Source organism: Heliangelus exortis, chromosome 5, assembly GCF_036169615.1.
Source record: "Heliangelus exortis chromosome 5, bHelExo1.hap1, whole genome shotgun sequence".
NCBI classification, from domain to species: Eukaryota; Metazoa; Chordata; class Aves; order Apodiformes; family Trochilidae; genus Heliangelus; species Heliangelus exortis.
In genome coordinates, this window is record NC_092426.1 from 38,719,760 (window position 1) to 38,744,657 (window position 24,898).

At 45.1% G+C, this 24,898-nt stretch overlaps 1 protein-coding gene across 3 annotated transcripts; it reads left to right on the plus strand.

Moving 5' to 3' along the window:
- Positions 1-57: 57 nt before the first annotated feature.
- CRY2 (cryptochrome circadian regulator 2) lies at positions 58-23,342 on the plus strand. 3 transcript variants are annotated; one of them, XM_071744763.1, is made up of 12 exons: positions 58-317; positions 3,363-3,471; positions 6,913-7,055; positions 13,816-14,000; positions 16,057-16,145; positions 17,187-17,327; positions 17,813-18,124; positions 19,166-19,317; positions 19,472-19,674; positions 20,136-20,225; positions 20,746-20,887; positions 21,357-23,342. In XM_071744763.1, exons 1-11 carry the CDS (start codon positions 94-96, stop codon positions 20,883-20,885), a joined length of 1,788 nt encoding a protein of 595 aa, XP_071600864.1. In that variant the 5' UTR covers positions 58-93; the 3' UTR covers positions 20,886-20,887; positions 21,357-23,342. The 3 variants fall into 3 exon arrangements, with proteins under 3 accessions (XP_071600864.1, XP_071600863.1, XP_071600865.1); XM_071744762.1 differs by having other exon boundaries at positions 64-317; positions 20,136-20,229; positions 20,753-20,887; XM_071744764.1 differs by lacking the exons at positions 58-317; positions 3,363-3,471; positions 6,913-7,055 and adding an exon at positions 13,116-13,253.
- The last annotated feature ends 1,556 nt before the right edge of the window (positions 23,343-24,898 follow it).

Here is a 24,898-nt window from a genome sequence, read left to right on the forward strand (position 1 = left end):
CCCGCCCCGCCGCGCTGATTGGTTCTCGCTGCGTTCCCGCCGGCAGCCAATCAGCGCGGGGGGGCGGGAGCTACCGGGGGGCGGCGGCGCTCGATGGCGGCGATGGCGGCGGCGGCCGCCCCGTGCTCGGCTCCCGTCCCCTGCCCGGCTCCCGTCCCGGCCTTTTGCCGCTCGGTGCATTGGTTCCGCCGCGGCCTGCGTCTGCACGATAATCCGGCGCTGCAGGAAGCGCTGCGGGACGCGGCGTCTCTTCGTTGCATCTATATCTTGGACCCCTGGTTCGCCGCTTCTTCCGCCGTGGGCATCAACCGATGGCGGTGAGGAGGCGGGGGAAGGGGGGGAGCCGCAGGCGGGCCTGAGGGGCCAGGGTGGTTTCGGTATGAGCCGGGGGTGAGCGGGTGTGCGGGCCCGGCGGGAAAGAGGCGGGAAGGAGGCGTTTTGCTGGGCCGTGTCGGTCAGGCCGCCTCAGAAGCGGGAGCAGCGCACGGTGCCGCCTTGTCCGGGCCGGTGCATTTACTGCCTTCCCTCTTTTCTGGGCTTCTCTGTGCAATAAAGAGGTTGTCTGGTCCGGTTGGCCGCGCCGGGGTTTTGTTTTGTCTGGTTTTGTTTTGTGGTGTTTATTTTGTGGTGTGGGAGAGCGCCTTCAACTTTACATAATGTCATTAGAGTTTCCCCTTCCAAGCTGGGCGAATGTATGAGGGCGGCAAGTAAAGGGTTTCTAGCTTTAGGAAAAGGTTTTCCCTGAATTCTGAGACCCGTGCAAAGAACCCTCCGGAGTGCGTGATCGCACCCACGCCTTGCCTCTGCCTTCAGGCTGCCGGGGACGCGTGGGTATGTGCGCATGTCTCTTGTCTGTCTGTCTGTCTGCCATCCATCGCAATTCTGCGGAAATTCACTTTGGCTGCCGCCAGGAAGGCAGAGTTCAGGATTTTTTAGGATCCTTTAGGATTTTTCCCTCTCCGGAAATGGAAAAATTAATGGTACGAGCCATGTCTGTACAGAGAGAAAGACCTCATGTGCTGGTCCATAGTAACTGTTTATATAATATATATAGCAGTATATAGAATCCTAGAATCATAGAATGGGCTGGGTTGGAAGGGACCTCAGAGATCATCAAGTCCAACCCTTGATCCACTCCCCCCGTGGTTCCCAGCCCATGGCACTGAGTGCCACATCCAGGCTCTTTTGAAATATCTCCAGGGATGGAGAATCCACCCCTTCCCTGGGCAGCCCATTCCAATGTCTGATCACCCTCTCCCTAAAGAAATTCTTTCTAATGTCCAACCTAAACCTCCCCTGGCACAACTTGAGACCTCTTGTGCCCTCTTGTCTTGCTGAGAGTTGCCTGGGAACTCCCTGAGTGTTTGTAAACCTAATCGAGGAAGAAATTCTCCTCTGTGAAACTCCTCTGCATGCAAGCAAATCCCCCTCCCCTCCCCAGGATAGTGGACAGGGCAGACATCTGGCTAAAAATCCTCTAAATGCTCTTTGAAAGGTCACATGTCCGTGTGTTAGTGAAACTGTACTTGTATCTGATTGCCTCTGCTGTGCACATTGGCTTCATCTTATAGGGATGGGACTGATTGGGTGATTTCTAGGTGTTTTGAGAGTTCACATCAGAGGATGGCTTAAAATCATAAACGTGCAGAAATGACCACAATGTAGACGTTCAAATTACAGAAGATTTTGGGTTGTTAAAACTTCCTGTCTGGAAGTAATAATCTTCAGTAACCTGAAGCAGTCTTTCCATACATCTTTCTACAGGCAACAGCAAACTGCCTTTCATGTGCTGCTGTTGTCACCTGTCCTCATTTGAAAGAAACACAGCAGTGCCCCCAAAAGATTAATTGCTGATCTGTTTAATCCTAGACAAAAGTGTATTAGCAAGCTACTTAGATTTACTGAGGTTCCATTGATTCCTGTCTGGAACCTTGACTTTGTTTTGTTTTGCTATTTTTTAAATGCATTTGTATTCAGAGTTCTATGCTTCAAAAGGAAATATTTGTGGTTTACATAGCTCCCAAAAAATAATAATGTTGAAAATCCTTTTTATTTAACAGCACACCATTTAATAACACATCCATATAGGAGTAACCCTTGTTTAATTTTTAGAACATCTTGAAAAGCTGATATTCCTCTTTAATAGGTGCAAAGTGGGCTGGGTGAAGGGAGTGGTTTGTTCAGGTCCCAATTACCTGGTTCTGGGTCTTCTGTGCTGTGATACTGGACCCTTCTTTCTATGAACATCAAGTCCCTTTCTCCCTCCAAGTGCAGAGGGAGCTTGTTCTAACTCAGAGCTTGCAATTCATGTGTTGGGCAGTGCAGTTGAGAGAGGAAATGTCAGGTTTGCAGAGCAATGTGCAGCTCAGCTTTCCTTTTAGGTGTGCAGGGTGTTTAAGGGAGCTGATGCAGATTCTCATGTCTTGCCCATCATGCTGCAGAGTAGGAGGAAACGAGGGGGAGGGGTTGGCCAGCTCACACAGAATTGCAAGTTTTCCAGATGCTGTTGTGGGGATTAAAATTTTAAAGCTGGAGTCTTTTGCAGAGTTAGAGAAAGTGAAGTGAAGTTACAGTGTAGGTGGGGTGGCAGCTGTGGCTGTGAGAACAAAGATGGTAGATTTGGTGTTTTACAGCACAGTGGGGGTCAGTAAAATACACCATTAAATGCAGAAAGCACTGAAATGCTTTATCTCTTCATGGTGGAAGATAAATTGCAGTTCTCTTTGCAACTATATCAACTACAGATAATGCTTGCCTTGGAAAATCTTGATCAGTCATGTTATTGAAGACCTATGAGTGTTCATTCCTCTGCTGTGCCACTGGCTGTTTGTAGCCAGAACTGTAAAACCTGCACAGTTCTTGTAGTAATTTGTTACTTTCCTTGTTGTAGGGCATCATCACCTTTATACTTCATGTGCAAAATCCTTCCCACCCCAGAATCCATGAAAGAATATACTGCAGTGACTTGTACAGCTTATGCTTTTCTCCATGTTGTATCTGGAGGAAGCAGCTGGCAGGGTTGTGCTGCAGCTCTTGAGAGACAACATGGGAAGGGGGTGCAGGAAGAAGAAGAAAATCCTGGAAGCCTCTTGCATCTAGAGAAACATCACATGACATTACAAACTTACATATGAATGGCTTGGAGCTGGGTGGTGCTGAGATCTCATAGCAGTTTGTAAACAGAGCAGGGATGAATATCAATTCTAGTTTTCTGTTTCTTGTCCTAACTTTCTTTTGAAAGTTAGGATCTGGTTTTTTTTGAAAGTTTTGATCTGGTGGTACAGGTTTGCTGGGGTTCCGTGCACATTCTTCTTTGTCTTGTAGTTGTAACCAAACTAACTGCTGTTGTTTCTTCCCTGCAGATTTCTGCTCCAGTCTCTGGAAGATCTGGACAACAGTTTAAGGAAAATGAACTCCCGTTTGTTTGTGGTGCGAGGGCAGCCCACAGATGTCTTCCCAAGACTCTTCAAAGTAAGAGAATAAAGTAATAATTTTCTGGAGCACTGTGAAGAAACCTTATGTCCTAGTGCCCTTTTGGTTGGAGGTGCCTTTGGCTTCTCTTTAACTGGTTCTTCACTACAACAAACTCTTTAGCTGCTGTCCATAAGGGTCAGCTTGGGAGCCACTTACACTTTGAACTCAGACTTGTAAAGGGTGTAACCAGGGTGCTTGAGCTTCTCTGTCTGGATGGTGGTCTTTGTGTTTCTGTAAGTCAGGTACTACCAGGCTACACTGTAACATGCCAACTTCTCTGTTTTGAGAGCTTCTTCCCTGCTGGCCAATTTCTTCCCACAGTTTTTACTTAAGAAAACTATGTTCATTTGCTTTTACAGACACTGAAAAAGCTTATTGATATATATGTAAATTGAAAATAGGGCTTTGTGTTAATAAAAATTCAGAAGCTTCTGTATTATACCATTTTCCTTCTATTCAAGGCCACAGTTCAGCTTGCTCAGCAGCAGAATATATCTTGGATCCAAGCTTCCTGTTAGTGTACCCTTTAGGATGGCAGAATATGAAGTGATTTTAGTGATTAATGATGGATTAGTGGGATACATTTCTAAAGTGATGTGTCAGTACTGAATATTAGCAAGGGGATCTTGAATATCAAGGTTTGTTAAGCAATATCATTCTTCTCTGTCCTGCTCTAAGACTGGATTTCCCAAAGATTATCTTGGAAGCTCTTGGATAGCATTTTTACTACAGTGAGAAAGCTAAAGGAAAAAAAACCAAAACAAAATCAGTTCATAATAGTCTTCTGAGTTGGGTTTGTCATGTGGACTGCACCTCACATATGGGTGACAGAACTAATGTCCCCAAGGCCTGCTGTGTACCAGTCTGAGAAGCTTCCTGCTGAAAAGGAGAAGCAAGCTTGAATCTGTATCCTTCTGCTGCATTTTCTGGAGCTGATCAGGGCAGTACTGGGGAGGGTAATCCGACTGTGCAGGTCAGAGGGGACAAAATAAGTATTAGAGTCTTCAGCTTTTGCATCTTAACACATGATACAAACTATGTGTCACTTCTTTCCAGCATCTGAGTTACTTTTTTATCTTTTGATCTGCCAATAAGTTCTAGCTAGTAGTAGTTCATGCCCTTCTTATTTCAGTTCAAGGTATTTACAGGATAATGAAAGCTTTGTTGGAAAAAAAATGCTTGCTTTGGTCAAAGAACAAAATGTAGTTGGCAGAACTTCACTTCAGCTGTGAAGTTTTGAGAAATGGTTGTGGAATCAGACCTGATTTTTGCTGCAGTCTGTTTTGTCTTGGCAGGTAAGTTGGTGAATGTCTTAGATGTGCTTTAACAGAGCTGGAAAGTGGGGTGGGGGGAGCTATTATATGGTAAATATATGGCTTTCATGGGAAATCAGGCCTCTCCAGAGCTTCTACACTGAACAGTGAATTAGCAGCATCTCATGCCTTGCTGTCAGCTGTTGTGGAGAGGAGAATTATGTCCCATATAGTAATAAACACTTAGACCTCATATAATTTCTCCTCTTGCTGCCAGTAGCTGAGTTATGCTGTCAGTAACAATTGCTACAAGGGCACTGTTATGTGTCCTAGGTACCATGAGAAGTGTTAACATTTTTAGAGGTATTTTTGTCTCATTTCTTCTGAACAAATATCTGAAATGTACCTCTTGTATCAACGAAGTGTGTTGTTTGAGTTTTTCTTTGTAATAGGCTAGATACTAAGAGACAAATCAGTCATGACTTTTCTGTATTGGCAGCAGTTTACTGTCAGACAGCTTTCTGTTTTCTAGTTGGTTATTCTCTGCTTCCTGTGTGCTGCTCTATAATATATATAGTGGTGGGCTTCCCAAAACTGTAGAAGTGCTTGAATTGGAAGTTTTATATTCTTACCTTAGCTTTAAATGTCTTTTTATTCCATTTGTTCTTTCATGCAATAGATATTGCTTCAAAGGCATCTCTTCCAAGCCTTGCAGCTGATGCTGTCTTTCTAATAAAAGAAAGAGAAGTTTAAAATGGAACTATGAAATCACATGGGATCAGGGCAGGGCCTGGAATGTACCTGGTTGACTCCTGCTCTGAGTTATGGATGCTGTTCTGTTCTTATTTTGAAAAAAGGAGTGGAGGGCCTCTGTTTCAGTTCTCTGTCCTTCCTAATATTTATTTTAGGATTGAATCTGCAAGTTTAGGAAGGAAGGGGTCTTGTACAGTTGTTTTCTGTTTCTGAATTCCCTTCCCCATCTTTGGCATTGTTTTTAAAGGTCCTTAGTGAACTAAGCTCATCTATTCTTTGTGCTTTGTTTCTGGTTCTGAGGTAGAAAAGACTTGTATATACAGAGGTGGTTTAAAATGTCTCACTTGCAGACTGTGGCCCATAATATTAGTTGTGTGAGGGGTTTTTTTTTAAGTGTCTATAGATTTCTGACTGTGTTTGACTGAAGTGTTTGCTAAACAAATCTGTGGGCTGCTGCTTGATGGATGTCTCAGGTGAGTCGCTGTGGAAACCATTAAACCTCTTCACATGGGATTCATTTTCTGAGGAAAACTAGGCCACAGTGTGAGAGCAGACTTGTTCTGGAAGAGTTTGAATGCTGTTTCATAAGGCCTGTTCTGTGTAATCTATGAGGAATGTATTAAAGTTGCAAAGACACAGATAGCTGCATGGCTTGACCAGAGTAAAATAACTCCACAAAGGCAGGACTTAAAATTAAATCTGAATTGTACCACCATGCTCTGCTTTGCTGACTAGAAAGGTTCACTTGTTTGCCATCCTTTGTCCTGCATCTCCCACTGTCCTGTTCTTTGCTGGTTGAGTTGGACATTCATCCTCAGTTATGTGATGGCTTTAAAGAGACAGAAAAAAAAATCAGTGTGTATTTGGTTTACTTAATAAAAATATGGGGGTTGAGCATAACCTGTACTGAAAGAGTTCTCTGAAATGCTTTCTCTGCAGATGCTGGAACAGAGTGGTAGGGTTATTTATGGATGCCACGTGCAACAAAAGAAGGTGTATTAGGGTGTATTTGTTTTACTTAATAAAAATATGGGGGGTTGAGCATAACCTGTACTGTACAGAAAGGCTTTCTCTGCAGATGCTGGAACAGGGTGGTAGGGTTATTTATGGAAGCCACGTGCAACAAAAGAAGGTCTTGTTAGGTTTTGAGGACTGACCTGTAACCTTAGAATGTTAACTGAGAAGAACTCAAACCTCCTCTTTTGTGTGTTGAACCTGACATTTAGGAATTTGCATAACAGATGCAGAGTTTGCTAGAGCTGACAAAATTGTTGATTCTTTGGTTATCTCGACTCCAGACTGCAGTTGCTCACAGGAACCCTCTTTAAGCTTCCAGGAATTAACACTGTCCAGGAGTTCTGAAATCCTGCTTGTAACTGTGCTGGTTATAAAGTGTCCTGTTTGACAGGTGTGATTATTGTGATTTTTGCAGGAATGGGGAGTCACTCGTCTCACCTTCGAATACGACTCGGAGCCATTTGGTAAGGAGAGAGATGCAGCTATCATCAAACTGGCCAAGGAGGCTGGCGTGGAGGTGGTGATAGAGAACTCCCACACCCTCTATGACCTGGACAGGTAAGGGGGAAGCAAGGGCAGAGGTGATGCCTGGGCTGGGTTTGTTGCATCTAGGAAGACTTCAGTCTCCTCCATTACACTGCTCGCTCTGCATTGGTTGCTGTCATCCTCTCTGAGCCTAGAAGGTGTCAAGAGGATTGTTCTGCACTTGCACTTTTGGTTAGAGCACATAAAAGTTCTGCCAGTCATGGGAATGTACAGAAGGGTGTTTCTCAAGCTTACTAACTCTGTGCTTGACAGTTATTTAGCTTCGTTCTTTTTTGTTTGCTCTCCATGAGCATGTCCTCACTTCATGGCCTGCTTGTTGTTTTTTTTTTTCTTCATTGTAAATAAAGAGTTGTTGTCTCAAAGAGGCTATGAAGGCAGGGGCTTTAACTGTTGGATGTGCCATGACAGCTGGAAAAATAGAACAAGGTAGATTGTGGCAAGCTTACCTTAGTTTAAAACCTGAATGCATTGTCTTTGTTGCATAAATGCCATGGGAGAGCCTTGCTTTTATGTTGAGTTTTATATATTTCATGTATAATCTCATTAAATAGTGGGGATGGTCTTTTAGCTAATACTATGGTATGCTTGACTTCAGCTGTGTTTCAGTACTATTCTTACAGGTTGCTTGCTTTTTTGTCTTGATTTTGGTTTTTTGTGGGGTGGGTGGGTTGGTTGGTTTAGGTTTGTTTTTTTTTTTATGCCTTGTGCCAATAATGCTGAATGTAGATTTCCTCCTATAAAGCACCCATAATTTCCTATCAGAAGGAGCTTTGCAGTTTGCACATGGTGTGTGTAAATGTTTGTCTTTGGAGTGAGGGGGATTCTTTCTCCTTGAACTTTTCTCTTGAGCAGACACTGTTTTTTAATTTTTGCATTAGAAGTGACCCATGAGTGCTTAGTGCATCCTCACCTATTCAGTGTCTGTCCCTCACATCATTCCTCATGTCATCTTTGTTTTTTCCAGGGTGGGTAGTCCTGGTATACTTAATTTTTCAGGTGGAATCTGTATCATATCTAAGTTTTGTTACATTTCTTTGTACTTCGGGGTATTTCTAGAGATGGAGAGCAGTGGTAAAAACTGTAGCTAGTGTTCAAAATCTAGGAGTGACATAAATTTTTATACTGATATAATGTTTCCTCTTTTCTCCTAGCAGTCACTAGCATTATTATTGCTTTTTCTGAGTGCTGCTTAAACACTGAAGTGATGCCTTGGGTCATACTTTCCAGGGTCTTCTTGGGTCTTCTTTGCAGGACAGTCATAGCTATTTGAGAGGGTTCTACTGTATAATTAAGCTTAAAATGACACAGCCATGCATATGGAGAAACCACATGATGAGCACTGCATTTCATATGATATTTTTGCCAGCTGGTCATATGATGCATAGGGAAATTTTTAAGTTGCCTTTTAGCTATCCCAGAGAGCTCCTTGCGTCAGTAAATTGTGTCATCATTCTCTCTTTTTTCCTTTTTCAGATATTTTGAGTAATCTTGAGCAACACAAACCTTAACTTAGCTGTGTGTAGGATTTCTCCTCCTGGTGGAAAAATGTCTTCCTACTCCATCCTGAATCTCAAAGAATTTTCTGCCTATGGGGATCTTTTCCTGTGTGACAGTTTATCACAAGTTCTTTCAAAATTTTCAGTGGGGGAGGTAGCCTGATGGCTTCTGATTATGCAGGTAGAGTGTAGCTACTAAATCAACCTTGCTCCAGGCTCAAAATGTCACTAATAGATTTTTGAGGCACAGCTTCCCTTTACCAAGGCCAAATTAACCCTCCAGTGTATTGCATATACTCGTGCATTCACTGTTTCCATTAGTGTTTTCTGCCTAATGCACAAGTCAGACTCTCTGTTCTGCCATACCTCTGATGGCATTGAAATGCTTTTTAAATCTGGAGCTGTGTTTTATTTTTTCCTCACAGTATTCGTGCAGTTTTAAGGCAAGTTTTACATGCAGCAGCTTCTGGTTTGGCTGTATTTTGATGTCCTTTACAACTTGCTGATCTGATGGTTTTTAAAGCATGGCTTTGTGGTATTTAGTCCTGACCTCCCAGTCTGGGATATCTCCTGATATTCATACATTTCCTTAAAAAGATTTAGAGTCATAACCTAGTGAATACAGATGCAAAAATAAATGTAGAGTTTTTTTGCTGTGCTGTTACAGTGTCACTGGTTTTTATTACTTGACCACTTCTTGGCCCTATAAATATCCTGGAGAGTCTGTAATGGGATTTTTTTTTTTCTTTATTACCTACACTTTTTAAAAAAGTTTTCTTGAACTTTCATTTGAGTTGGGAGGTGGAAGGAAGCTGCTTTTTTTTTTTTTTTTTTTTAAGTTCAACCTGCTAAATTTTGGGGTTATTCTATTTTTATTTGACCTTCATTTTTCTGAAGGATTTTGCCTGCTATGGTTACTGATGCTATTCTTTATTTTTTTGACTCGTGATTTCAGAAAAATCTTTTTTGATGGTTTATGTCAAATGGTTGTTCTTTTTTTTTTTTTTTTTTTTCCCCAACATCATCTTCAGACCATCTCTGTGTTGCCTGTCAGTATTCAAAGTCTCAGCTTGTTCTCTTTGCTTAGCACAATTCCTTATTTTTATGCATTTACCTTCTTAAAATAAAATCCATTATGGTATTGTTGCTCCTGGAAGAATGTGAAGTTGATGTACACCAAAGCCATGGTTAGAACACACAAGTGATAATTAACATTTCCCACTCTAGCACTGCCTAAGACCAAATCATGTCATTTATGGCAACTAGAAAGTTTTTTGGCAGGCAGTGGGGTGTGACAGCTGCCCAGCTGAAGTCTCCAATTACTCTGACATTTCCTGCTTCTTGGCATCCCTGAGATTTCTCAGCAGGTGGTAATACAGTTTTAATACTCTGTTTCTCCTGGAAGCCTCTCTCAGAATATATTTCCCTCCAGTCATGTTCCTGGGTCTTCTAACTCATGGTATGTGCTGTCTGCTCAACCTACTGTTTTCCCTGCATAATTAGTTTCCTGCATAATTAGCAACCTGGTGGTAGTGTCCTACTCCTCATCTTTCTTTAATCAAGTTTTCAACAAAATTGTCAGGCCTGGTTTCAAACAATTTAGACCAACCTTTCACTTCCAGATAAATTATTCTAGCAGTCCTTCTTTTGTCATTTGTAGTGTATTCCCAGTGCTGTCTCCACCAGCTCCTTTTAAACATTTACAAAGAGCTTGCTTAGTGAATGTGTGAATTTGACCACTTTTACTCAGTAGCAAGATCCTCCTTGCTGGGACTGCCAGCATAGCTGTGTGATCCCCAGAGCATCTTTCCCCTCCTCTTGCCCAAAACAAGGAAAGGGCTATAGAAAAATCAGCATCAGTACTGAAAAATACTCCTTAAAAAAAAAAAAAAAAATCTAGAAATTCCCAGTCAGGATTAGTGGTGTTCAGATTATAGAAGTCAGACAAAGCATAATCTCTTGGTTATCAGCTTAGCCTGCTCAGAGCCTTTACTTGACAAGTATTCTGTTTGATGACTTCCAGTTGGCAGGTTTTGTCCCTTCTTGTGGGTCTGCCTGGTTACTACTCCTCAAAATATAAGTCCCCTGTATCCTGCTAGGTGGTGGTCAGCATTGGTTTCTGTAATTATTCTGTAATTATTGGTTTCTGGATTATTCAGGGGGAGAGGTTTAGGTCAGAAGACAAAGGTTGCATGTTTGTAGCATGCATCAGAAGCAGCTTTTTCTCAGACACTCTAACCCAAGACTGAAATGATAGTTAACCATGTTTTAATCAGATTGTACTAACTTAAAGGGACCAAGCACTGTGGAAGAGAGCTTTGGGGTTTCTCTGGTTCATAATTACACTATGGCAAAGAAGTGGTTTATTTCCATCAAAGAAGGCTAAGTTAAACTTCTGCCTGCCAGATCTTGTTATCCTCATCTGTCTTGCATGGTGCCCCTGTGTTCTCCCCCTTCCCCTGTCATCAAGTCACTTTCTTCATCTTTCATCTGTGTGATTCTGCAGGAGTTGAATTGCTCATCCTTTTTTCCAGTGTCTATTGTGTGGAACAACTGTTGTTTATCTCTCCCTCTCCTCTTTGAACCTGTAGAAAAAGCCTGTGCCTCACCCATGTGTAGCCCTACACCAGCTCCCTGGAGTGAGGCATTAGAGCAGTTGTGTAAGCTGGCAAGAATCACTTCATTGTTTGTGTGAATTAGTGGGGTGGGTTGCTGAGCAGCCTGCTTGCCAAGTGCTGGCAGACAGCTCTTCCCTAGGCACATGCAGTCCCTTGCCTGAACCCCAGGTCCTTTCACTTGCAGGTGAGCTGACGTGTCAGGTTTTGGAGAGGAACAACTTTCCCCAGCCTCTCAGCCACCCCACTGGGGCACTGCTGTGGGGCAGGTGTGAGTCAGAAGCAGACACCTGAAGAGCAGTGCTGGGCAGTGTACTGCTGGTCTGCTAGCACAGCCATTTGTACATGTGCTCTCTCACACAAGGAAGGTTTTGTAAGATGAGCCGTGGTGATTGTGCTCTTCTCTGTTAGGCTTCAAGAAAACTAGAAGAGTGTCACGTGTTGTCTGTGCTGGAGGAGATGGTGAAATGGGAGTATTAAATCCTGGGGAGGGTCCTCCCTTTTTCTATCATCGTGGAAAGTCCTTTGAGACTTGGGTTAGAAAGACAGACAGACATTAGGAGGAAGGAAGGGACTCCTGTGTGGGAGGCTTGATGTACAAACTTTGTACAGAAGGCTGAACAGCAGCACAATACCCTGTGTGCATCACATAATATCCAGTGTTGTACAATGCTTAGCATGTTATTCTTTTTATGGCAGTATTGTGGCAGGTTCAAGTTTTGTTGCATAATACTGGTGTCAGGTGCTGTGAAACGTGCAACTTGTCCTAGTCCTATCACTTAAAGATTTGTATCTTAGATCCAGTAACTGTTTTGGAATTCAGGAGCTATACTAGGTAACTTCACTCCTATTCCCCTTCTTGAGGATGTCAATTACAGATACTGGCATCCCCCTGCAAGTCACAGTAACGTGCTCCAAGTATCTGTCTGCTCAAAAAAAATTCTTTAGCTGTGAATCTCAGACTGAACTGCAGCCTCCATGGACCTGTGGAACAGGACTGAAAAAAGAGGCAGTGTCAATGAAGTGGCTTCCTCACCTCAGGGTGGAGTGCAGCTTTGTCAGGGTTTATCTTCCCAGCTCTGAACTCCTCCTCCGGCAACAAGTGAGCCTCTCTGGAGTGCTCTGACTGGAAATGTCTTTTTCCAACACCAGTGCTGATTTTCTGTGATCTTGGGAGTCCCAGTGCTCAGAACAAGCCTCACAGAAGAATTGTTGGGTAGCATCCATGAGCGTTCATGATCTCTGCGTGGTCCCAGAGACTTCCAAGTGCGGGTGTGAGGGCAGGGGAGATGCTCCCTGGTACGAGGGCACAAGGAGAGAAGGTGTTGCTGTAGGGCTTCCCTCCATACACCTGCTTGGAAGGGCGGCAGAAGGGGCTGTGCCCGTCCCGTGATCGTGTTCATAGCCTCGAACTTTAAACGTGGTGTTTGCACTCTCCTCACATCCTGATCGCCCTCATTTCCCCTGCCCTGTTTATCGGTGTCTTTTTCTCCCAGTGTTTACAACTTCGAAGCAGAGAACCGGGAAGAAACTGCAGGAGGATGCTTTTTGACTCGGGCAGCTCTGCCGCCTGTTCCAAACCCCTTCCTTCCCTGCGGGGCGCTCGGAGCCGGGCCGGGCCCTTGGCAGAACCGGGTCGGGGGGGGGAAGCTGGGTCACTGTGGAGCACACAGGAAGGGGGCTGGGATCCGGGGAAGCCCCGGGTTGGCATTTCGCTCCTCCTCCCTACACGTGCGGCTTGGGGAGGGCACATGGCACCGAGGAAACGCTGGGATTTACGCCCAAGTCCTTGCATAAGCTGTTGACTAAAGGGTGGGGAAGGCTGCTCTGCTGCTGTGTGAGCTGTGGGGTTGGCTGCCTCAGCTTTATGTAATCCTGGTGATCCTTGTGCTGCCTGCTTTACTGTTAAACTCCTTCCTCTCCGTGCAGGAGAGGGGGTTACAAATGGCACATTTCACGTTGGGGATGCTCCCCTTCTCCCGGGGGCTTCTCGGAGCTCCGTGTCTCAGGACTGGGTGGCCCTAGCAGGCTGTGGATGCTTAGTGAAATAGGCACATGGGGAATAATGGCTGCCATTTCCTTAACGTGGTCTGACAGAGGTGAACCAGTGTGAGCAATTTGCTCATGACCTTCTGGCGTGAGGGAGGGTGGTGATTTCTCTGCTCATGGGGATAGAGGAATGATACAAATTGGGATTTGTCTCATCTGAGATAGGTGGAGTCCGGGGCTTTTTGTGCCAGATGGGGAGGAAATAAGGTGAGAATCAGGTTAGGATGTTGCTAGGTATCAGAGGAACAGATGCAGGTCTGGGATTTGCAATCTTGGGAATACAGGCAGTAATCAGAGGTCATATGCAGACATCTGAGGAGCTCTGTGTGAGAGATGTGATGCTAAGCCTGATGTAACTGAAGCTGGTTTGGTTTTTTTCTCATGGAGATGAATTAATATGTGGGGGTTTATTTTCTGGTGTGTTTTGGGAAGCTGCTCATTTGTTTGGTTTTAGTATCCCCGTAAGGGATACATGAAGTGGAAAGTAAGGATTTCTGTCTCCAAAGTGAAAGGCTGTACTTTCAGCAGAGATAGTGGGATGCAGTTTGGCTGTCACTTCCTGGTGTCTCCTGTGGTAGTGAGGTTGTTTCACCTGGCTTCTTTTGTCTGCAGAATAATTGAGCTGAATGGCCACAAGCCACCACTCACCTACAAGCGCTTCCAGGCCATCATCAGCCGTATGGAGCTCCCAAAGAAGCCAGTGAGCACCATAATGAGCCAGCAGATGGAGACGTGTAAAGTGGACATCCAGGAGAACCACGATGATGTCTATGGGGTCCCATCCCTGGAAGAGCTGGGTATGTGTTGAGAGTGAATGCAAGGGTTAACTTACCAGCAGGATCTAGTGAAACTGTCCCTGCTGACTGGCCTGTGCCCAAGAATCTCCAGTGTTCCTATCTGACCTGGGCTGTCTCCAGACATAGAAGCAGTCTCTTTACTTTTCAGCAAGTGCTAGACCTTGTGAAAATTGACTGCTGTTCCTTGCAGTACTGTCAATGCCCAGCATCCTCTGAAGCACTCTGCAACTGTCCTTATGTTCTCTACTATACTGAGCATGTAACTACTGTGTCAGTGTCTCATGTCCTTGACAGCTGCTTTTCTCCTATTGCCATCTCTGACACGTTGTGTAACAGACCTGAAGAGGTAAACTAGCTGTGTACCACCCTTACATCACTTCATTTAGTTATTGCCAAGCAGCACCAAATTGGGAGCTTAGCAAGACACAAAATGTTACAGAAGCTTCTTTCACTCATCCTGCTATGCCTTATTATCCTGTATTTTTTGTGGAGAAGGAGGATGGATAGAGAGCTGAGGCCTGAGGAATGCAAGGCCTGCATGAAGGAAGTGAATCTAAGGGAGGAAGGGATTAGTGCAGAATACTGAGTGTATACTGAGTGAGTAACTGGAGGCTCCATACCAGCTTTATGAGAGTAGCACCTTTTACCTTAAGGCACAGTTTCAGCAGTCATGTGAAAGTAAGAGGCTTCACAACAGGAGTATCCTGTTCAAGTGCTGGGTCCTGCACTTTGGCCACAACAATCCCATGCAGTGCTACAGGCTGGGGACAGAGTGGTTGGAGAGCAGCCAGACAGAGAGGGACCTGGGAGTCTGGATTGCCAGGAAGCTGAAGAGGAGCCAGCAGTGTGCCCAGGTGGCCAAGAAGGCCAATGGCATCCTGGGCTGGCTCAGGAACAGCGTGGCCAGCAGGTCCAGGGAAGGGATTCTGCCCCTGTGCTCAGCCCTGGGGAGGCCACAGCTTGAGTCCTGTGTCCAGTTCTGGGCCCCTCAGCTCAGGAAGGAGATTGAGGTGCTGGAGCAGGTCCAGAGAAGAGCAAGGAGGCTGGGAAGGGATCCAGCACAAGTCCTGTGAGGAAGGGCTGAGGGAGCTGGGGGTGTTGAGGCTGGAGAAGAGGAGGCTCAGGGGAGACCTCATCACTCTCTCCAACTCCCTGAAAGGAGGTTGGAGCCAGGGGGGGGTTGGGCTCTTTTCCCAGGCAACTCTCAGCAAGACAAGAGGGCACAAGAGGTCTCAAGTTGTGCCAGGGGAGGTTTAGGTTGGACATTAGAAAGAATTTCTTTATGGAGAGGGTGATCAGACACTGGAATGGGCTGCCCAGGGAAGGGGTGGATTCTCCATCCCTGGAGCTATTTCAAAAGAGCCTGGATGTGGCACTCAGTGCCATGGGCTGGGAACTGCAGCGGGAGTGGATCAAGGGTTGGACTTGATGATCTCTGATGTCCCTTCCAACCCAGACAATTCTATGATTCTATGATCCTAAGGGTTACAGCCCTGGGTAGGTATACATTTTTTATTGAGCAGCTTAATACAAGACTCTTCAACATTACCCTGCTTTGCTTGCTGCCAAGGGAGGTTCCTCTGTCAGCCCAGAGCAGTGTGGAACAACTGTATTATTTCTTCTCCTTTTGCATCAATTTTTCAGCACTAAGCCATCACCTTCCTCAACACCAGCTTTCAGCCTCTCCAAGAGCAGCCAGGCTGTCTGGTGAGCTGTTGGTGCCCATGGCAAGGTATTTTGGAAGGCAGAGCTGTGGGCAGGTGTTCCTTTGGTAACTACCCTGGCCTTTGTAGCCCTGTGAGTAGTGCTGACACACAAGTGGGAAAAGCCTTCTGAAACCTGCCTGAAGATTTTGGGGAGAGGCCCTTGCAGTGCAGTGTCCTGAGCAGACTCTGCATGTGTGCCACAGGATTTGCCTGCTCTAGAAAGCTTAGAGCAGCAAGTAAGCCATGTTAGGCAGCTGCACTGTGTAGGGTAGTGTCTTGCTCTTGTCAATGCTTAATCCTCTCTATGCCCTTTGTCTAGGTGTAGCTTCAAATCTTAAATTCTTCCTCAGGCTTTCCTACAGAGGGTCTTGGCCCTGCAGTTTGGCACGGAGGGGAGACAGAAGCTTTGGCACGTCTGGATAAACACTTGGAAAGAAAGGTAACTCCTTTTATTTAAGTGACAATTCCTGTAGGCTGTGCCTCCAAACAAGAAATGTTGAGCATTGGCTGTTGCCCCTGTTTCCCTGCTCTCTCTAGCAGTGGTTACAAGCCATACCTGTTTGGTATTGCATTTCTGTGATCTTGGATTGTGTGTAGAGCAGGGAGCTCCTGGGCTTCCTTAAACCCAAGGAAGCAGAGCTATATATTAATTATACTGCTGTCTGAAGCACACAGGATTCTTTTCCATGTTTTTACCCCTCTGTTTCCTTTAGAGGAGTGCTAACTTGGAAACTCTCCTGTAAGCTGTTCTGTAAGTGCTCACTACACAGTCCTTACCATCTCCTTTGTCTTAATTTAAGGTCTTGATGCAAGTACATACTTGTAAAAAAATGCCTTCCCCTTGGAAATCAACCTACTAGTACATTATCTCACTGGCTGGCATTCCTTTAGCCCCTTCTGAAACACACAGATTTTTTCTATGGGGGACAAAACAAACCAAACAATTTTTAACTAATGAGAGGTGACTCAGCTGCAGTGACATGGCTCAATTTTAAACAATTTGTTTTAATTCTGGACAGCCTGGTGGCACTTGTAGGGATCAAAGCATAAATTCTTGTACTGAAGGGGGAACAAACTGTCGACATAATACTTCACTGAAAGGTCTGAATTTCTGAAAATTTTCTTTCTCAGTTGTGAAGTGAGATGGACATAGACTGTGGTATTAATCTATGTTTCGAGGCGATCTCAGGGTTATTAGGTCCTGCATGCAAAATGAATTTAGTTCTTTTCTTGGCCAAAATGACCAAGTGGTTTAAATCCTGTAGTGGAATTTCTGTATTTCTTGAATGAGGCAGGAGGGTTGGGGTTGCCCACTTGAGATCTCTACCAGCAGTAGCTGGAAGTGAATAGAAGAGACAGCGCTGCCCGACCTGAGTGGCTTTGCCATCTGCACAGAGGTCTGACCTTATGAGACAAACAAATTTGAGATTTTTTTTTTTTTTTTTTTTTTTTTTGGCTCATTTCTCCTGAATATGTCCAGGCTTGGGTTGCAAATTATGAAAGACCAAGGATGAATGCCAATTCCTTGCTGGCCAGCCCTACAGGACTCAGTCCCTACCTGCGTTTCGGCTGCTTGTCCTGCCGCTTGTTTTACTATCGTCTCTGGGAGCTGTATAAGAAGGTAAGACAAAAGATTTATCTGGAGACCAGGCTGGTTTTGAGCATAGCATGATGCTGTTTTCCAGACAGTGCACCAGAATGACTTTAAAAAGTTACTATTGCCTTCTGTGTAGCTTGTTGCTACTACAGAGGTGGCTCTTGGATGAGGCGGGATGGTGCTCCTGTCGATAGTCGAGCAGACCTTAAATCTGCTGCTACCCCTGTTCTTCAGCCTGGACTCTTATGTCCTGAGCTCTGCAGAGCTTTTTGCTGGTAGTTTTGGGTCATTCGAGTTTCTTGTCAGTGTACTGAGTGAGCTAAAGAGCAGCACTCTTAACTTTGATAGCTGGGGTTTCTGGTAAAAGGTGATCTGGAATTTACTTTCTTTATGGGGTTTGTGACTAGCTGTCTTGGGATTGGTGTATAAATGTATGGGTGGCCTACAGCTCAGTTTGACAAAGCCAGTTCCTCCCCAGCCTGTGAATACCCTTGTGCCTTTCTCCACAGGTGAAGAGGAACAGCACACCCCCCCTCTCTCTGTATGGACAGCTTCTCTGGAGGGAGTTTTTCTACACAGCAGCCACTAACAACCCAAAGTTTGATCGCATGGAGGGCAACCCCATCTGCATCCAAATCCCCTGGGATAGGAACCCTGAAGCCTTGGCAAAGTGGGCAGAGGGCAAGACAGGCTTCCCTTGGATCGATGCAATCATGACCCAGCTGAGGCAGGAAGGGTGGATCCACCATCTGGCCAGGCATGCAGTGGCCTGCTTCCTTACCAGGGGTGACCTCTGGATCAGCTGGGAGTCAGGAGTCAGGGTGAGTCTGGCATTTCCAGAGGCCTGCAGGAGGCCATAAGGAAAACAAGGTCTCAGGCACTTGCTGGATGGGCACACAGGTATGGCTTTTGCTTCACATGTAAAAGTTGTGTGACAGACAGAATTTGCTGTCAAGCTTTGGGCCTGCCAATAGCCTGACTTCTTTCTGCCTTCTACCATGAGGCTCTGACATCATCAAGAGTCTCCAGTAAGCATAACTAAATGCTAGTGGGATCCACTGGTAAATAAGGACTGGGGTTCTAGGTTGTTTGTTTGGTTTTTTTTTAATTTTTTGCAGAAGTTCTCTCAGTCCATCTGTTTTTTTTGCAAATTCAATGTCACTTTAGAACTGGACCTTTCTCCTTGTATAATCCATCACCGTGCTGGTCAGGGACACTCCATGACTGTGAAATCTTGAGTCTAGAGTCTCCCAAGGAAAGAGGTAAAAGACCCTCCTTTTGGGCCACCTGGAGGGACAGACTGCTTGCACCTATCCACTGTACATATTGCCCTATGCAAAATGTGGAGGTAGGGGCTTCTTGTCACCAAGCTGGCAGAGTGATACACAGCTGAAAATACTGTCATAGGATCAGATGCTGGAAGTGCAGTGCCTGTGCATGGATGTGAGCAACTTAACTGCTGAAATGTGTCTGCCTCTGAGTGACTTTGCTCTGGGACCTTCAGAAAGTTTCTTCCATCTTGTTTTGGTGCTTGTTCTGTGCAGCATCTGCCTGCTTCCCACAGCTGGTGCTTTACACTGGTCATAGCTCCCAGTTTAGGATCAATACCCAAGGCTTGCTGCAACACCAGGCAGTGATTTAGTGTGTAGCTGCACAAGAGATAAGCCAGCACTTTATCAAAGTGAGCAGTGCCTGCCTGTGTGAAAGCACCAGGAAGCAAAATACATTGACCATTGATCAGTGCTTTGCTGCTGCTCTGCTTCCTACTGGCTGTTGTCACAGTGCAGTGCCTGCAGTTTTGAAAATCTTCTCTCCTCCTGCCTGGGGAAGCTCTAACTGTGTTTTCCTCCCAATTGCCTCAGGTATTTGATGAGCTGTTGCTGGATGCAGATTTCAGTGTCAACGCAGGCAGCTGGATGTGGCTCTCGTGCAGCGCGTTCTTCCAGCAGTTCTTCCACTGTTACTGCCCCGTGGGCTTTGGACGTCGCACAGACCCCAGTGGGGACTATGTTAAGTAAGTGATGTGACTTCAGAGCCTCTCTTGCTTCACCTGTGAGCTCAGTCATTTAGTGGCTTTTACTTTTTTTTTTAGTACTTTCTGTGCATCGTGAACGCTGCGTTGCTGCGCTTGCAAGTGGCGGCTGTGCATCTTTTTGCTTGTGTTGCAGGAGGTATCTGCCCAAACTGAAGGGCTTCCCCTCACGGTATATCTATGAACCATGGAATGCCCCAGAGGCTGTGCAGAAAGCAGCAAAGTGCATCATTGGGGTGGATTACCCCAAACCCATGGTCAACCACGCAGAAACCAGCCGACTGAACATCGAACGCATGAAGCAGATTTACCAGCAGCTGTCACGCTACAGGGGACTCTGTAAGTATCAACAATTGCAAAAAAAAATGTCTTTAATAGGAGATAAAAGGCTGGGAGGAGACATGATTTAAAATATCTTGTATCTCTGGCCATTCCTTGCAAGAGGAAGCAGTGCCTGCCAAATCGGCTCATTTGGTTTCCAGGGAATGCTCTATTTGAGCTCTTGGACAGGTAAGAATGGGGCTTGAGTAATTTTGAGAGCTAGTGATGGCACAGCACCATCCATATGCCACAAATGGTCCAGTCTTCACATTGGAAAAAAACTTTGTGCATCCTAAATAAATATGCTACTGGATCACAGTGTCTGTGTCCAGTCCTGAGTGAGGGCAGCTCTGAACTTCTGGATGCTTTGGGATGTGAATGTTCTGGTAGGTGGTCACTAAGGTGTTTCCATGTGAAAGGCTTCTCCCATTCCAGCTGCATTTTTGTTTCTTAGCTATGATCCTCTTGCCTTTCTCTAGGTTTACTGGCATCAGTCCCTTCATGTGTGGAAGATCTTGGTGGCCCAGTCACAGACTCAACTTCAGGGCAGGGCTGCAGCACCAGTACAGGTGAGTTGGAGCTATTTGTGTGCTTCTGAGGTAGTTTCATGTCAACTTAAAGGCTGTAGCAAGCAGGAGAGAGAGAACTCTATTTTTCTAATAGAAGAGGGTGTGTAGCTAGGAAAACATAGATCACGTTCACCTTCTTTTAGGCTTTCTTCAGAAGTCCCCATTTTTCATTCCTAAAGGGCCTGAATAATAGGAGTTCATTGAAGTGAATCCTTTATTGCCTGTATTGCATCATACATGGCCACTTAAGGGAGAAGTGCAGATCTCTGTAGGGCTAATCAGGTATAATTAAGCTGTCCTACATAAGAGGATACTTTTGTGTTTGTTCTGGGAGACTCAATTATTCTGCTTTTAAGAAATTTTTTTCCAAAGTTTTCAGGGAGCCTGTGGCAACATCTCTCTGTCCTTGTGCACTGTGATTTCTTCTTTCTCCCAGCTCTGTAGCAGGCTGGGATAGGGTTTACTTGTGAAGCAGTCCAAAGGCAGGGGAAATTTTTCAGTGACTCTTCTTCCCCTCCAGCAATGAGGCTGCTGCAGGCAGACCCAGCTTCTCCGAAGCGCAAACACGAGGGAGCAGAGGAGCTGTACTCTGAAGAACTGTACAAACGAGCCAAGATGACAGGTCTCCCTGCTCCAGAGATCCCTGACAAGAGTTCATGATTGTGAGTAGTCTCTAGTGTCATCTGGTCTAAAGTACCTTGCCCTGGCAGCTAGCAAGACTCAAGTCTTATTTGCTCCTGGCATTTTAATGAACAAAATAAACTTGTTTGTGAAGGGAGGTGGCTCTTAATTGTAATTCCACAGCTCTGTAACTTGGCAGTGGTCTGCCCTCTGGTTCTTTGGCTTGACAAGCTGTTAACTCAGTTGTCCAGCAGCAGGAGTACCCTGTTACTAGAACAATCATGGAGAGCTGTTGTTCCTGGGTTTGTGCTACTGAGGCTGCTTCTACTTCTACAGTGTGTATTTGTGCCCATGTGGTGAGGGTATGAGCTGGAGTAGGGGAGTAAGCAAGTCCAGGCATCTGCCTGAAATGATCCAGATCCCAGGAGGGAGGAGTTTGTCTCGTGTTCTGCCAATTTTCAATATGAGAGGAAAGGCAAAGCAAATTCTCTCTTTTGCTTTCTCCTGCAGCCAGTAACAAACACCTTGCAAGTGAAGAGCGAGTGCTGAAGAGGTGACCAGAGGAGTAGGAACTGCTGCTACAGAGGGACTGGAACGTGTGGTCTGCGACAGGAAATCTGGGGTCTCATGCAAACCTGTAATTCCAACAGTTGCCACAAAAGGGCACTGTGATTGTGCTTGGAAATATTTGGCTTTCTGACCTCCAGAGAGCCAAGTAGGTCTCAGCCATGTCCAAAATCTGCCCACGTTTAAGGAAGCAAGAACCTTCTGTTAAGTTGTTCCCTCCCAGGTGTGTGTGTGTCTCCTCTGACAGCAGCTCAGTGTGTGTGTGACTTGGTGCATTGACACAGGGAGCAACATCTGCACACCTCAGAAATAGTAAATTTCCTTTCTCATCACTAGTACTAGGCAGTGACGTGTGCTGATTAATTCAGATTATAGTAGGAGATGAGGAGGAAGCTGCTACTGTGTCAAAAATAGAGTACCCATCCTACAAGAGAACAGGAAAAATCTCAGTATTTCCTTTGTTAGGCTAGACCAACAGGGATACAAATGCTTTCTTTGTAAATCAAAGTGATACTTGTGGGGTGCAAACAAAATGAAGGACAGCTTGTAGCACAAGAACAAAAATATACAAAGTGTTATTACACTTGAAAGGCACTTAAAACTTTTCCCTGCTGCAAGGTGGCATACAGTGCAGCTTCAGAGCAGTTTGTTTTGGGCAATGGAACATTGAGAGAAGAAGGGATTCTTCAGAGAATAAGATCATGCCTTGATTTGAGTGAAGCAGTCTCCCAGAAGCTTGCTGGTCCATGTAATAAGGGAGCTACACCTCCACTCTACAGCATTCCCTCCCCCTGAGAGTGTGAGCTCTCAGATGGAGTCACCAGTGTCTGGTGTGTAGCCTGTGGAGTGCCTCCTCCTGACAGGAGATGTAGCTCCTTTCAGCTCCTTGCAGTGAGTCTTCCTCAGGCTTTAGTGCCCTGCCCATACTCTGTAGATGTTTGCTCTTTCTGTGCTGGCATCTGTGCTTTGATTTTCTACACAGTGCACTCCTGTACCTCCTAACCTGCACACTGCTTCTTGCCTTTAGCATTCACACTGGTGCTTTGTAGTCTAGCAGGACAATTGTGTGCTTTCCTGTGTGCTTTTTTTAACCATACACTGCTTGGCCTGCTCCTCTTGCATGTCATTTCAACACTGTGCTGGCAGAGCACCTCTGCTTGCTTTCCTACATAAGAGGGCAGGAGAGTGTAGTACTGCAGAAGAGCTTCTCTTTTGACCATTTTCAATAGGGATTACACTGAATAGCTCATCGTGTGTGATGGGCTCCTCTTGATACTGTTTACACTTGCTGTCCAAAACCTTTCATCCCTTCCTGGCACAGGTGGTGTGGGGCTATATGTGAGCTTATGCAGCTAACAGCTTGGGGAGCACAGGAGTTGTTTCCCAGACTTGGGGTAATCAGACTCGGTTTTGGATCCCATTTTTGAACCCAGAGCAATGGGGCTGCAAATAGAAAACAGATTCAAATGTCCCTGGCAAGCCTGGAGTGGCTGAATTGGGTCTGTGAGTTAATTTATTAAATAGTCACATAACCCTTCCTGCTCATCTCCCTAGGGCATTGAGCCCTGATTGCCTTTCCCCAGGGAATTCACTGGGCAGACTGACCAAGTAAACAGGAGTCACTTTTCCTGCCCTTACTTTCTTGTAAACTGTTCATAGCATCTGTGCAGTGGATAACAGAGTAATCAGCAAGTTTTGTCTCCTCCCATCTGACCCAGACTTTATCCTCACTGTCTTGAGGGTAGAAAGATATAAAGAAAGAGACAGTTCCCTGTCTTCTCCTGCAGAGAGAAGAAAGGGGAAAGACATGCACATTGTGCACTTTGATTATAGAAATTGTGTCTTTTGTCATTTGGAATTTCATGTTTAGGCAATGATCTGTAAATACAACTTTTATATATATATATACATAAATGTCTTTAAACCCTCTCTTTGCTGTCATCCATAATTGTTTCCTTTGGTAAGAGGCATTTTTGGAGCTGGATCCATGGGTGTAAGGAACCAAAGCAAGGGGAAGCAACATCTCTTAGGTGATCTCTTGGAAGGCTTTGCAGATGAGGAGGAAATCACATTTGCAAGATTTCTGTTGGTGCTTGTGATGTGGATGGTGGCACCTAAAAGAGCTGCAGGTTCAGGTTGTAAAACTGGGAAGGACACAGAAATCTAGGGCCAGCCAGAGATGGGGGAGAGTTTCCTGCAAGAAATCTGTTAAATAGATGGGGATTCATCCACTTTTCCAATAGAAACTATAAAGGTCTAAAGGTCTAAAACAGTGTGACAAAGGAGCAGGGGGTGATTGTTTGCTGCTTTCTGTAATGTTTAGGCATGGGCATGTTCAATTAAACTATAAGATGGCAGATTGAACAAGACTGCACTTTCATTACACAGATGTTTTTGTGGCAAGCTCTTCCTAATTTGTGGTCTAATTTGTGGTTAACAGTTTGACTGAGTTAAAAAAAAAAAAAACAAACTTGACCAGTTCTTGGGGAAAGAAAATGCCATCAATAACCATTAATGAAGATACCATCTTTCTGTCAGTAAGGATCCAAAGGATTGTTGGAGGCTGAGGTAACAAAGGATCATGAAATGGGTGCCAGCTTGGGGACTTCATTTCCTGGAGTAGCAACTGTTGTCTGGGGCTGGGTGGCAATATGTGACCTGATAGAGGCACCCCCAGAGCAGGCAGAGGGGGAGAGAGCAGTTGGGTTTTTCAGGTGGTCCCAAGGGTGGTGCTGGAGGCTTCTTTAGGCTGAGAGCTTGGGCACTGGGACAGAGAATTGCTACAGAGCTCTGAACAACATGAACACTACTCAGTGGGGTTCTCCTATCTGTGACTGAGCCTTTTCTCACAGTTTTTCAGATGGGTGATGAGTTAAACTAAAAGACCATGACTTAGCAGTCCAGTCACAGTTTGAGTGGAGTTCTGCTTGTGCATTATGCCATGCTTCTCAGTGCTCCTGTGCAGAGCCAGGTACTGGAACCTTTTTATTTATTTCTCTTAGTAGAATTGCATGGGGTATATTATTTTCTTAGCAACCAGCAAGACTTTAGGAATCACAAGTAGCTGTGACATTTCTTGTCAAGGTTTGGTCATGGGGCTGATGTAGAACAGAAGGAAGCCTTTATCTCAGTTTGGGTATTTTCAGGTAATACCAGTGATTTATAACGAACAATCCAACAAAGACACAGTTTTAAGACAGTTTTAAAACACTTTGCAAATTTAAGCACTTGAAATTCGGTTCCTAATTTGGCACGTTTGACATGTAAAGATGCAAATTAGAGTGTTTCAAAGAAGTGCTGCAGATAAAAGGTTATGTCTGGCCTAAAAGGAGAGCAACACATACAGTGCATTTGTTAAACTGAGTGAGGGTGCAGTCAAGGTTTGTGCTGTTGTTGAGCTGTTCTCTCATTCCTGGCAAGGACCTGGTGGGCTGGAGGAAGTAACACTTCAGTGCTTGAAGTGTCTCATACATGACAAAAACCTT